The following is a 13,183-nucleotide window of genomic DNA, read 5'->3' as shown; positions in this document are numbered from 1 at the left end:
GCTCATTCCCGGGGCGCGTCCTGGGTACCGTCTGGTACAGTTATGGACTAGTTCGGTGCTTGCCCCCAGCTGAGGCCCTGCAGGAGCATTTCTGTGGATGAAAACGCTCTCTGGATGTTGGTCCGTTACAGCAGTGTTTCCCCCGAGGCTCTGAGTGTGGGCAGAGTTCGTGGAGCTGCTTGCGGGGTGTGTCGTGCAGACCGCGTGTCCTGCGTGTGCAGGCTCTCCAGAGGGTCGCTGGCGGTGACGCGGTGCTCCCTGCCCTTTCTGTTTTAGAACATCAGCAGCGTTGTGGCTGCCTTTTCCGACCTTCTTCACGTCCGAATCCCTAACAGCTATGAGGTTAGTAATGCTCCAGACGTTCCATCCGTGGGTTTGGTCAATAGCCACAGAGTAAACCCAGGTTTGGAGTATCGACAGCATTTATTTCTTCGTGGGCCTCCACCAGGATCTGCGAACCCTCCCCGATTAGCAAGCTCTTACCGGCTGAAGCCGCCCAGCGCACCGTTCCCTCCAACGAGCAATGGTGAGCTGGTTTCCGCCTCAGCCTGGTTCACTGCGTTCAGAAGTTACGCCTTTTCTGTTTAAAATGTCACTTTAATTTTTAACAAGTAGCAGGTAGCGTGATGGGATGTAGACTTCAGTAAATTAACCCCCTGTGGGTGTTCCGCCGTCGGTGGTAGGATTTGGCCTTTGGTGCTTGGGGTGTATGGGATCTACCGACGGTCAGGAAGTGTTGGGTCGGGTTCCCCGGAAGCACACTTGGGCCTGCACACCCAGACCTCCCTCCCCGCTGCTGCTTCAGCTGGTGCTCAGAGGGCTGGCAGCCTTGCCGGTGGCCTTTTCCTCCCTGTCCCTTCCATCACCGTTCCCCTGGTTCCCTCTGCACCCTGTGCACAGGCCTTCCCCGGGCCTGCCCCTCCTCTCTGCTCGGGTGGCATCCATACCCTGCTTCTGCCCCTGCAGCTGGGCCTGGTTGCCTGTCCCGCTCGCAGTCTGAGCTCCAGCTGGGAGCTACTGACCTGGAGTCCGAACCCCTGGCTTCTACTGCTCCTGCCGCTCCCACTGCCCCCCACCCCACTGCCACGCCCTGCAGAGTCCCGACACTCACCTTGGCCCTGAGACTTTGCTCATCCGTCTTGGGCTGTCCAGGTGTGTTTAAGACTCCAGTACATGGACATCTTTATCTTTCATAAAACGTTTTTGTATCCTCTTAACCCTCAAGCGAAAGTAACATCTCTCCCCGATGCACGTTGGCTGGATGGTAATGCTCTGTGGCTTCCGTCCTGCCCCTTGCGACCAGCGTTGTCTCCCAGCTGCTTGGGAGCTGCTCTGCCCCTTTATTTGTACCCTGGTGCCATGCATGTAACAGATGCCCTGTGAGCACTGCTTAGAAGATGAGGTTTTTATTAATGAAGAATAACATAGCCCTGGCCTGTTTGGCTCAGTGGTTTGGAGCGTAGGCCTGCGGACCAGAGAGTCCCGGGTTCGGTTCCCGCTAGGGGCACGTACCAGGAAAAAAAAAAAAAAAAGAGTAACATAGGTGAGTTAAGTGAGCCGTTGTAATAAGCTGACAGAGCAGGTCTGCGCCATCATCACTTTGTGTTATTGGTCGTTTTCCTCACTGACCAAGCTCTTGCCTTCAGGTCTTTCCGGGTACAGGGATTCTGGTCGCGGCGTCGCAGAGAGCATGGCACTCAGAACCCAGTGGTGTTGTCACTGCAAAGTGGTCGTTCTTGGGAGCGGTGTGCGGAAACCTCTCAGAGACCTGGCCTTTCTGAACAAGGTACTTGGACACCACTCCTGCGCTGGGAGTGTCCTGCAGCGCACCCTGGAGCCTGCCCCCTGGTGCCTCACGGGACACACGCCCCTGGGAGCAGCAATATAGTGTTGACATGCTTAAGACCAAAGAACCGCAGCAGATGTGGAGTGGATGTTACAAAAACACGTGTTTTTAAATGGAATGGAATGTAGATAGTAAAATTTATTTTCATAAATTTATTTTCGCTGTGGTTAAATTATTATATGCTAAATAGACACGTCACCTTTTTACTCTTAAGATGGGGAGCTGCTTTCACTTTTAACACAAGGTAAAAACCAACAGCACGTCCATCTTGTTTTCGTTACGTCGTGACTTGCTGAGACCCCACACATTTCTCTCTGCTTTTCAGGATTCCCGCGAAAGCGCCGGTCAAGTGGAGAAGGACATTGTCTTCTGTAGTAATAACTGCTTTATTCTTTACTCGTCGACTGCTCAAGCAAAAATCTCAGAAAGCAAGGTAAAATTAGTCCACTTTCAATTAATCGACAGTATGCGATGACTGACTCCCATGTCCTGGGGACATGGTGGATCAGACAGGTGTCCAGAGCTGGGTGCAGGCGATCTAAGCAGGCGCTGCCCAGGTCGAGAAAGTGGGCACAGCTGCCTCAGCCCATGTTGCCGTTCAGAGTTAGAGACCTGGCCAGCTGGAGAGGCTGGAATGTATCTTAGAGCTTCAGAATCGAATAAAACAATGTCACTGACGTGTTTAACTTCACTTATTTGGTTGCAGATATCTTAGTTTAATTACAACTATAAAATATTGTTTTTATTGATCTTATCCCCATGGGAAAACCTGTTCACAAACACAGTTTAAGTCTGTGTCGTGTTTTGGGGAGAAGTTATTTTGCTCATGCCATGATGGAAGTGGTCTGCTTTACTCTTTGTGTAATGAAGTGTGTCTCAGTGTGTGGTTGATACGGGCCAATGCTGTCACTTTCGGGTGTACAGTGTACAGATGCCTGACCTTGTGAAGTGTCCCCCATAAGTCAGTGCCCAGCTGGCATCATACATTGCTGTTGCACTGTTACTGTACCCCTGGATGCTGTCCTTTACACCCCCACGATCATTTCTTTAACGGGCACTTGGTACTTCTTTAAATTCCTTTTACCTTTTTTTCTCATTCCTCCAACTCCTCCCATCTGTTGACCATCAATTTGGTCCATTTCTGTTTTGTTCTTTCATTTTGTTTTTAAAGATGCCATATGTAAGTGCGATCATACAGAGTTTGTCTTTCTCTGTCTGACCCACTTCACTGAGCACAGCGCCCTCTAGAGCCCTCCGTGTTGCAGCCCTTCGTTTCTTTCTCTTTACTGCTGAGTGCTGTCCGTTGTGTGTGCGTAGCACCTCTTTTTTATCTACCCATCCACTGACGGGCACTGGGGGGCTTCTGTATCTTGGCTATTGTAAATAGTGCTGCAGTGAACATGGGGTACGTATAGAGTTTCAAATTAGTGTTTTAGGTTTCTTCAGATAATACCCAGAAATGGAATCCCTGGGTCACGTGGCAGTTCCGCTTTTCCGTTTTCTGAGGACACACCACGCTGCTTTCCGCAGTGGCTGCGCCAGTCTGCGTTCCCACTCCGTGCGCGAGGGCTGGCTTGTCCCCACCCTCGCCAGCACGTGTTTGTTGATTTGATACCATTCTGACAGGTGTGAGGTGGCATCTTATTCTGGTTTCAGTTTGCGTGTCCCTGATGACTGTGGACATTGAGCATCTTTTCCTGTGTCTGCCGGCCAGTGTGGAAGAACGTTACTCCCGTGTAGTTACCCTGCCTGTCATTTCTCCCTCCAGAGTCTTGCTCTCATGTGTCCTTCTTGAAAGAACGTCCTGGAGGCTTTGTTTTTAGCAGGCAGTAGCCCGCAGTAGAATGAAATCCGCTACATGCCAGGCAGGCTTAGAGTAGAACTTGGAGTGTGTTGGCGTGCGTGAGAGAGGGGCTGGTCTCTCGCAGAGAGCGCACACGTCTTCCAGAGAGCTGGCGGGGCGGCGTGAGGACAGGGAGCCTGTGGGTGGGCTTCGGGCAGGACGCTCCCCTCCAGGGGAGCTGTCGGAGCTTCTCTCTCCGCTCGACTCCCCCAGCAGCCGACCTGCACCCTCACAGCCTCAGGAGAGTTCTTTCGCTCATTGCAGGGCCTTCTCCCCCTTCTTAAGTGTGCGTGCCAGTGGTGACGCCAAGAGCCAGACAGGAAGTTTGGAGAGTGGGGACAAGCTCAGCGGAGATTTGTTTTCCAAAAGCATTGTCCCCTGCAAGTCCAGCCCGCCAGCTCTGCTCTCCGGGGTTGGGTTTGGGAGGGTCAGAACGGGGACCGGCTGGCCTCCCCTCACCAGCCCTCCCTGTCTCCACACTGAGCACCTCGGTGTCTGAAGACTCCGCCCGGCTGCCTTACCCCTCACTCGCCCATCACACACCGTTAAACCCTATTGCTTGGCTTCTCTTTTCAACCAGAATGGCTTTTAGAGCTTGTGACTTACTCTTCTCTTTATCACCAGGAGTCCATTCCTCCATTGCCACAATCGCCTCTGAAAGAGACTCCTTCCAGAACGTTCCATCAGTACAGCAACAACACCTCCACTCTGGACGTGCACTGTCTCCCGCAGCTCCAGGAAAAGGCTTCGCCCCCGGCATCGCCTCCCATCACTTTCCCTCCAGCCTTTGAAGCGGCCAAAGTGGAGGCCAAGCCTGACGAGCTGAAGGTGACGGTGAAGCTGAAGCCGCGGCTGCGCGCCGTGCACGGCGGGCTCGAGGACTGCAGGCCGCTGCCCAAGAAGTGGCGCGGGGTGAAGTGGAAGAAGTGGGGCGTGCACATCATGATCCCCAAGGGCTCCTTCAAACCGCCTTGTGAGGACGACATCGATGAATTCCTCAAGAAGCTGGGCACTTCCCTGAGACCCGACCCTGTGCCCAAAGACTCTCGGAAGTGTTGCTTCTGCCACGAAGAAGGCGATGGCCTGACGGACGGGCCGGCCCGGCTGCTCAACCTGGACCTGGACCTGTGGGTCCACTTGAACTGTGCTCTGTGGTCCACCGAGGTCTATGAGACCCAGGCCGGCGCCCTAATCAACGTGGAGCTCGCCCTGCGGAGGGGCCTGCACATGAAGTGTGTCTTCTGTCATAAGACGGGGGCCACCAGTGGGTGCCACCGGCTGCGCTGCACCAGCATCTATCACTTCACCTGCGCCATGAAAGCACAATGCATGTTTTTTAAGGATAAAACTATGCTTTGTCCCATGCACAAACCAAAGGGAATTCATGAGCAGGAATTAAGCTACTTCGCGGTCTTCCGGAGGGTCTACGTGCAACGGGACGAGGTGCGCCAGATCGCCAGCATCGTGCAGCGAGGGGAGCGCGACCACACCTTCCGCGTCGGGAGCCTCATCTTCCACACGATCGGCCAGCTGCTCCCGCAGCAGATGCAGGCCTTCCACTCGCCCAAGGCGCTCTTCCCCGTCGGCTACGAAGCCAGCCGGCTCTACTGGAGCACGCGCTACGCCAACAGGCGCTGCCGCTACCTGTGCTCCATCGAGGAGAAAGATGGGCGCCCCGTGTTCGTCATCAGGATCGTGGAGCAGGGCCACGAAGATCTCGTCCTGAGCGACACCTCACCCAAAGGTAAGCGCACCGTATGTCGATGTTTCTAGCCCTGGCCGCTTTGGTTCAGCGGTTAGCAGTGGTTCTTAACCTTCCTAATGCCTCCACCCTTTAATACATTCCTCGTGTTGTGTGTGGGCGGACCCGCCTGGAGACGGACAGAGGAGCGGTGTCTCAGTTCCTAAGACCCTCGGAAATATGTGTTTTCTGATGGTCTTAGGTGACCCCTGTGAAAGGGTCATTCGACTCCCAAAGGGGTCGCAACCCACAGGTTGAGAACCGCTGGGTTAGACGTTGGCCCATGGACCGAAGAGTCTTGGGTTTGATTTCTGGTCAAGGGCATGTACCTGGGTCAGGTTCCAACGGGTTGTGCGGGAGGCAACCAATGGATGTCTCTCTCTCTCACATCGACGTTTCTCTGTCTTTCTCTCCCCCTTCCTTCCACACTCTCTCAAACCGTCAATGGAAAAATATCCTCGTGGAGGATTTAAAAATATTTCCATGTTTTTTCTCATGTTTGTTTCTCCCTTTATGACGATACAGATCCTTTCTTTACAAACGCAGGTCCGAGCTTCCTGGGGCTCTGCCTCGCCCTCGCTGTGCAGCTGTCTCACTTGTGGACTTACTGCGAGACGGGTGTGCATCCAGGCAGAGCTGATGAACTAGAGAAGCAGCTTGTTGACAAAGGCTGCCTGCCATTTACCCCACCCAGAAGCAGGGGCCACCTATAAATGCAGATCCCATGCTACTGCCTTGTCCCGGAGCGTCGGGTGCTCAATTTAGAGCTGAAATGAGGCAGTGTTGACCTCGGGGCTGGCCTAGGTTGTCACTACTTCCGTGTATTTTCTAAAGATCAGCAGGTTTCCTTGTTTTGAAGCTTAGCGGCTTTTAAAAATACGAAAATGCTCTAAAGAGGAGGACATTAATAAAAATATTAGTTTCACAGTTTGATTTAGATCTGAGAGGAAAGTGATATTCTAGAGATATTAGTCATTGGATATTTTAAAATCTAATGTTAATATGGCCAATATGAAAATGAAATTAGGCCCTGGCCGGTTTGACTCAGCGGTTGGAGCGTCGGCCTGCGGTCTGGAGAGACCCGGGTTCGGTTCCCGCTAAGGGCATGTACCTTGGTTGCGGTTTGTCCCCGGCCCTGGTTGGTCGTGCGGGTGGCAGCCACTCGATGTGTTCCTTTCGCATCAATGTTTCTCTCTCTCCCTCTGTTCCTCTCTCTCCCTCCCACTCTACCTGAACAAAAAATGGAGGGATGTCCTCCGGTGAGGATTTAAAAAAAAAAAAAAGAAGATGAAATTAGTTACATAAATTTCAGTTATTTAAAAATTTTCGCTGTTTAATTTCCTTAACATCTGTTCTTCCCCCCGAGTTCCGTCAAGCCTCTGGAGGGCACTGCCACCAGCTGGTGCTGCTTGGGCACGTGACGCTCGTCAGGGCCCCGCGAGGCTTGGTGGTGTTTCTCCTCTGGGTTCAGTGCTGCATCCTGCTTGCCTCCCTGTTTAACAGAAAGCAAGTTTGTCATGCAGACTTTTTTTTGTCCATATGTAGGTGTTTGGGATAAAATCTTGGAGCCGGTGGCCTGTGTGAGGAAACAGTCTGAGATGCTGCAGCTTTTCCCGGCCTATTTGAAAGGAGAGGATCTGTTTGGCCTGACTGTCTCTGCAGTGGCCCGGATCGCGGAATCGGTGAGTACGGACATGGTGGGTGTGTGGCGTGCTCCTGGCGTGAGTGTGACTGCTTCAGCATGCGCCGTTGGTGCCCTGCCGGTGGCCTGGGTCCTCTCTCTCTAACAAGGCTCTGTGTTCACTGGAAGAGCTTGGGAAGGTATCCCGGTCGCTCAGTGAGGTGGACCACACGGTTCGGGGTCTCCCCACTGCTGTGAAGTCTCCTGCACTTCAGGGAGGTCGTGTGCCCACCCCTGATGGTGGGGGTGTCTGTGGCCACTGTCAGGTTACAGGAGAACTCAAGTCATCTCTCATATCTCTCTGTAGTCTTTAAGATTACAAGCCCTCTGTCAGTGAGTCTCCACAGTTTTGGAAAATCGCATGGTTATAGGCATTATTTTCAAGAATTCAGAACTTGTTGATGAGCTTTCTTGGGAGAAGCAAAGAACCCCAAAAGCTGCTGAGTAACATGCCCAGTTGCTGCCTTTGTTAGAGAGCCCTGCCCAAATGATGTGTCTGCTGTGTCTACGGAGAAATGTTCCAGCAAGACCTTAGCATATGCCGTTTTACAAGCCAGCCTTGAGTTTTACCACCCATACTCCTGGGACACTGAGGGTGAGCCTCTCATCATGTCAAACTGAAGAAATGATTGCGAAAGTAAACCACCTAAGTGATTTTTAACTAGGCTTTCAAAATTCCCAGCAAAGACACAAGAGTTGACATGGGACGGAGTGCAAGAACTGTGTCGTGAATGAGGACGTGCTTGGGAATGTTGCATCCTCAGGCCCTAACCTCCCACAGGCGTGCGCGTTGGTTTTCTGCAAGGGACACTTGCCAGCGGTGACTAAGTTCTGCTTTGAGACCGAGTGTGCATGTCCACCTTCCTCAGAGCTGAGAGTAGGCTGATCGTGCTGACATAAGTGACGTTTTGAAGCTGTTGACAGGTGGTTTCCCTGCAGCTCGTTGAGCCACCCTTCCACCAGCTCCGGCTGCCTGGAGCCTTCGGCACGTGAGTTAACTTGTTGTCTGTTTTGCTTCCTTTCAGCTCCCTGGGGTTGAGGCATGTGAAAACTACACCTTCCGATATGGCCGGAACCCTCTCATGGAACTTCCTCTTGCTGTTAACCCCACAGGTTGTGCCCGTTCTGAACCTAAAATGAGTGCCCATGTCAAGAGGTTTGTGTTAAGGTATTTTGTTTTAACTTCACATAGTACAGCCCAGGGTTTCTGTGCTTGATTTGTCTGCTGCTTACAAACCCTGTGTCTCTGGCTGTGTCTGCCCGACATCAGAGACCGCGCGTGTGGCTCTGCAAGGCGGCTTTCCGTGTGTGTTCCTGTCACGCGAATCTGCATCTGCCTGGCGTGGGGTGTGATTCGGAGATGTCTTCAGTTCTCCTTTTCTCTCCCCCTGTGCTGCGCCCTTGTCTGCAGGCCTCACACCCTGAACAGCACCAGCACCTCCAAGTCCTTCCAGAGCACAGTCACGGGGGAACTGAACGCCCCTTACAGCAAGCAGTTCGTCCACTCCAAGTCCTCGCAGTACCGCAAGATGAAGACCGAGTGGAAGTCCAACGTGTACCTTGCCCGGTCTCGGATCCAGGTGGGACAGGGCGCATGCTCAGAAAAGGAGGGGTGTGATCTAGCATTCAGGAGAGACTGAGCTCTGATCAGAATCGTTTCAAACAGTAGCACATCCACACGCGGTCTCAGCACACGGATGGTCTCTGCACACGGGTGCTTCGCTCCCCAGCGGAGAGGCGGGTGGGCTGCACGCCGGGGCTCGGGGACGGGCACTGGGCCTCTGCGCACAGGAGTTCTTTCCGGCCTTGTGCCAGGGGCGAGCCAGAGGAGCTGGGAGCTGTGCGCCCGATGGGACGCTGTCCTCCGGGTGCTGCGGGCGGGCCTCGGGCTCAGCATGCCCACTTCCTTCAGAGCCGAGACCCGAAGGCCAGAGGCTTGTCAGCGTCTCCCCTTGGCTGTCCCGGACTGGAATTATAAAGCTTTCTAGTCTGCTCTCAGACTCCGCCACCCCCACTTGCTGTCTGCACACCTCGGACCTGCCTGCCCCTCAGGAGCCCTTCAGAAGGGAGTCCCGCCCACAGCCCATCGTCTGCTCCTTCAGGTTCTGTTCCTTGGCTGGACCCTTTCCCTCTCCAGAAGATGTTAGGGCTTTCTTCTTGATATGTGGGCATTTAACAAAATGTGCCGTCTTAATTGATGTCCTCACTTGATGAGCCCTTTCAACCTGGAGCAATGTGGCCTTGAGTCTGCGAAACGTCGTCATGTTTGTTCTTTTGTTTGCACCTCTGGGCACATACTGGTCCCGAGATGCGGGACCTCAGGTGGGCTCCAGGGCAGCCAGAGACTCACCTGTGCGGTCGGCCCTTCCTCCTCCTCTTCTGGTTTCCTTGTTCTTGTCCTGCGACTTCTTCTTGCTTTTTTTAAAAATTAGCCAAGGGCCCTTTCTGTGTTCTGCTCTTTTTATCTTGTATCTTGTTTTTACATTTTAAATAGTCTTTCTTTTTTTTCAATCCTCACCCGAGGAGTTTTTCCATTTATCTCCAGATAGAGTGTGAGAGAGAGAGACAGACATCGATATAATAGAGACACATTGACTGGTTGCCTCCCGCAGACCCCGACCAGGGTCGTGGACAGAACCACAACCGAGGTACATGTCCTTGACCGGAATCAAACATGAGACTTTTGGTCCTCGGCCCGCCACTCCAACCACTGAGCCAAACTGGCCAAGGCGGAATAGTCTTTCTTTTCTTCCTGCTGTTGCCTCAAGAACAGAGACACTCCTGAATCCTGGGACTCGGACGCTTGGCCTCTGCTCCCAGCAGTGATGTCCCCTCTGCTAAATCAGTCCCTCTCCGTTGGAAAGGCTCCCAGTAGCTCAGCACTCTTTCCCAGTCCTGCTGCTGAGTGTGGTTTTCCTCCCTCCCTCCCTCCACGTTAATGGGTTCGGGACAGCCACGCTCAGTCTGCCACCGTTCACCCGAAGCGTGATTTCCCTTTTACATCCTCTGTGCGCCTGCCTCCCGGGTGAGCAGGTGCTACTTCCGCAGGATCTGTGTGCACGTGTGGAAGTGGAGTCATGTGATTTATACTTCTTACATCTTTTTTCACTAACACTCAGTGTCTAGACTCACAAGGCGGCTCTGTCTCATTCTCTTCAGTGGCTGTGATGAATTAAATTGTCCATTATGGACTCGCATTTATTTTGTGTACAACTTTTCCCAAAACAACCAGCGTTGCCGTCAGTAGCCTGTACCAACCTCTCAGGTGTTGATAGCTTCACTCGTAGTGGTTATTTGTGTGTAAAAGTACAGGCACGTTTCATGACAGTTTTCCAGAGAGGCGGCGGTTGCTTGTTCCTTCCTGAGGCGCTGAGCCAGTTTTGCACGTGGGAAGTGTTACGGCCCCTTTCTGTTTCTGCAGCTGACTAAGTGTGGGCTGACACTGCTGCTTGAATTACGAGAGTGACTCCTCCTGTTTGCTGTAGGAGTTTGCTCTCCTGTGAATCACACAGCATATTTTTTGTCCATTTTTCAGTTAGGGCCGCACCATTGGCTATTTCCCCTGCAGAACAGCCTTTGCCTACCTGGAGGTAGGCTTCTTTTTCTTACGAAAGATTGATTTTAAATAGTCTATGGCTTTAATTTTCTATTGCTTCTAGTCTTGGTTAAGGCTGTAGGTTGTGTATATCATCTCTGAGATTGTTTTACTTTCCGAAGTTTAATTTTTTATATTTAAGATGATTCGATTTTCTTCCAACGAATCCCCAGCCGCGAAGCACCTTGTAGTACAGCTCTCCTGCTCCCCACACAGACCCCGTCTGCCCTGGCTTGTTCACCGGAGTCATGGCCGGAATCGAATAGACAACGCGCACCCGTTTCCCCAGAGAAGAGTCCGCTTCAGGCCGGGGGCCGCTCCGCCCGTGTGTCCCGGGCGGGGCCGGGGCCGCCCCGCTGCCTTCTGGGCGGTTCTCGTGGAGAACGCAGAAGCTCAGATTGGGATGAGAAAAGACAGGTCTTCGTGGGGTTGTCCATATTTTGTCAGGATGCTATTTTTCCAGAACTTGGAACACTGACGACTGTAGCTGGCGCCACGGGCCGCGCCGCTCACCGCGCCTGCTCCTCCGCCTTCCTCCCGCAGCCTGCCTCGGGCTCCTCTGCTGGGGGACGTGCCTGTCCCGAGAACTTGTTTCTGTCCAGCTTCCCTGACAATCGGAGTAAATTAGCTTTTCCTGTTTCTCCTTTCTGCCCTAGTTTCCAGGAACTCACCTAATCGGAAAGCTGATTATAGTCCATAATCCCTTCCAGTTAGCCTTGTTTGTATCCTGTCAAGTGTATTGTCATGTCTGGTCCCTTTAGAAATAGTGGTGGGACAAGGTAAAGACCAGAAGCCGTTAGCCTGGGTGCGTGGGGCCTCAGCATGGTGCCCCGGGAACGATAAGAAAGCTGGTAGCACGTGTGGCTGGCCGGTCGGCTCTGCCGCTGTGAACTGGCCCTAAGAGCGTGGTGTAAGAAAGACGCGCAAACAAGGCAGTCGAGGCACAGCGTCCTGTTCAGAAGCTGTGCGCACAGGCCCAGTTCAGATGTCCCCTCCGGTGGCTCCTGGCAGGACCGCTGTGTGGAAGAACGCAGGGCTGCTGCCCAAGGACTTGCAGTGTTTGAGAGAGACACAAACACACACACACACACACATTCACACCTTCACTTTCTCCTGCAGGGGCTGGGTCTGTACGCTGCGAGAGAGAGACACACACACACACACACTCTCACACTCACACACACACTCTCACCTTCGTTTCTCCTGCAGGGGCTGGGCCTGTACGCTGCGAGAGAGAGACACACACACACACACTCTCACACTCACACACACTCTCACCTTCTCCTGCAGGGGCTGGGTCTGTACGCTGCGAGAGAGAGACACACACACACACACTCTCACACTCACACACACACACTCTCACCTTCGTTTCTCCTGCAGGGGCTGGGCCTGTACGCTGCGAGAGAGAGACACACACACACACACTCTCACACTCACACACACACACTCTCACCTTCGTTTCTCCTGCAGGGGCTGGGTCTGTACGCTGCGAGAGAGAGACACACACACACACACTCTCACACTCACACACACTCTCACCTTCGTTTCTCCTGCAGGGGCTGGGCCTGTACGCTGCGAGAGATATCGAGAAGCACACCATGGTCATTGAATACATTGGGACCATCATTCGAAATGAAGTCGCAAACAGAAAAGAGAAACTTTATGAGTCTCAGGTCAGTGCCCCAGCTGCCCTCCTGTCCTAGGGCTGCGGCCAGCCTGGGAGGCGGCCAGAGCGGACTGCCGGGCTAGGGTCAGGTTGGAACAGAAGCCCTGTCTGGAGACGGCCGTTCCCTCGTCTTCCCCGCCACTGACGCTGGGGTTTGCAGAGGCGTGTGCGGGTGAACGAGCCTGGCTTTGCAGGCAGCCCACCAGTGTGTGGATTTCCACTCAGAGCGTGTAAGTGTCCACGGACTGGCTGGTGTCATGTCCGCAGCAGTGTGATCAGGGCATCTCCGGTCACGTCCAGCTTAGACTTCCTGATGCGGATGGGGCCTCGGAGAGGAATTTTGAGTTGTTTCTCTTTCAGAACCGAGGTGTGTACATGTTCCGAATGGATAATGACCACGTGATCGATGCGACACTTACGGGAGGGCCTGCGAGGTGAGACAAAGTCTGAGCGTGTCCTTGCCCCACGGGCCACTGTCTCGATAGCCTTCCTGGGATTGAAAATTCAGGGCGGGGAAGTTTCCAAAGAGCTTGATTTAAAATGAAGTCTCTCTCTTCTCATTCTGGGGGTGGGTGAATAGAAATGTAATTAGGACACGCTTTCCCTGTGAGCTGCAAGTTTTCAAAGCTGCTTCCGGTTGATGCTGAGTTTTCTGAAACGGTGGTTTGCAGGTATATCAACCATTCGTGTGCACCGAACTGTGTGGCCGAAGTGGTGACTTTCGAGCGGGGACACAAAATCATCATCAGCTCCAGCCGGAGGATCCAGAAAGGAGAAGAGGTGAGAGAGGGTCGGAGCCCTGCTGGGGGCG

The 13,183-nt window shown here is 53.3% G+C and overlaps 1 protein-coding gene across 4 annotated transcripts in view; it reads left to right on the top strand.

Annotated features, from left to right (window-relative positions):
• Positions 1 to 13,183, top strand: part of KMT2C (lysine methyltransferase 2C) — a 227,140-nt gene that overhangs the window by 210,488 nt on the left and 3,469 nt on the right. For 3 of the 4 annotated variants that reach the window (XM_036246300.1, XM_036246299.1, XM_036246298.1), the window contains exons 50-59: positions 277 to 526; positions 1,647 to 1,786; positions 2,172 to 2,279; positions 4,314 to 5,433; positions 6,976 to 7,112; positions 8,137 to 8,279; positions 8,523 to 8,691; positions 12,263 to 12,379; positions 12,733 to 12,806; positions 13,044 to 13,152. In XM_036246300.1, coding sequence (XP_036102193.1) covers positions 277 to 526; positions 1,647 to 1,786; positions 2,172 to 2,279; positions 4,314 to 5,433; positions 6,976 to 7,112; positions 8,137 to 8,279; positions 8,523 to 8,691; positions 12,263 to 12,379; positions 12,733 to 12,806; positions 13,044 to 13,152 — 2,367 coding nt within the window. The remainder of the gene's footprint in view (positions 1 to 276; positions 527 to 1,646; positions 1,787 to 2,171; positions 2,280 to 4,313; positions 5,434 to 6,975; positions 7,113 to 8,136; positions 8,280 to 8,522; positions 8,692 to 12,262; positions 12,380 to 12,732; positions 12,807 to 13,043; positions 13,153 to 13,183) is intronic. The other variant, XM_036246301.1, reaches the window with a different exon arrangement.

The sequence above is a fragment of the Molossus molossus genome, unplaced genomic scaffold (genome assembly GCF_014108415.1).
Source record: "Molossus molossus isolate mMolMol1 unplaced genomic scaffold, mMolMol1.p scaffold_m16_p_7, whole genome shotgun sequence".
NCBI classification, from domain to species: Eukaryota; Metazoa; Chordata; class Mammalia; order Chiroptera; family Molossidae; genus Molossus; species Molossus molossus.
The sequence above is the reverse complement of the archived record's forward strand: the minus strand, read 5'-3'. Positions and strand labels throughout refer to the sequence as shown.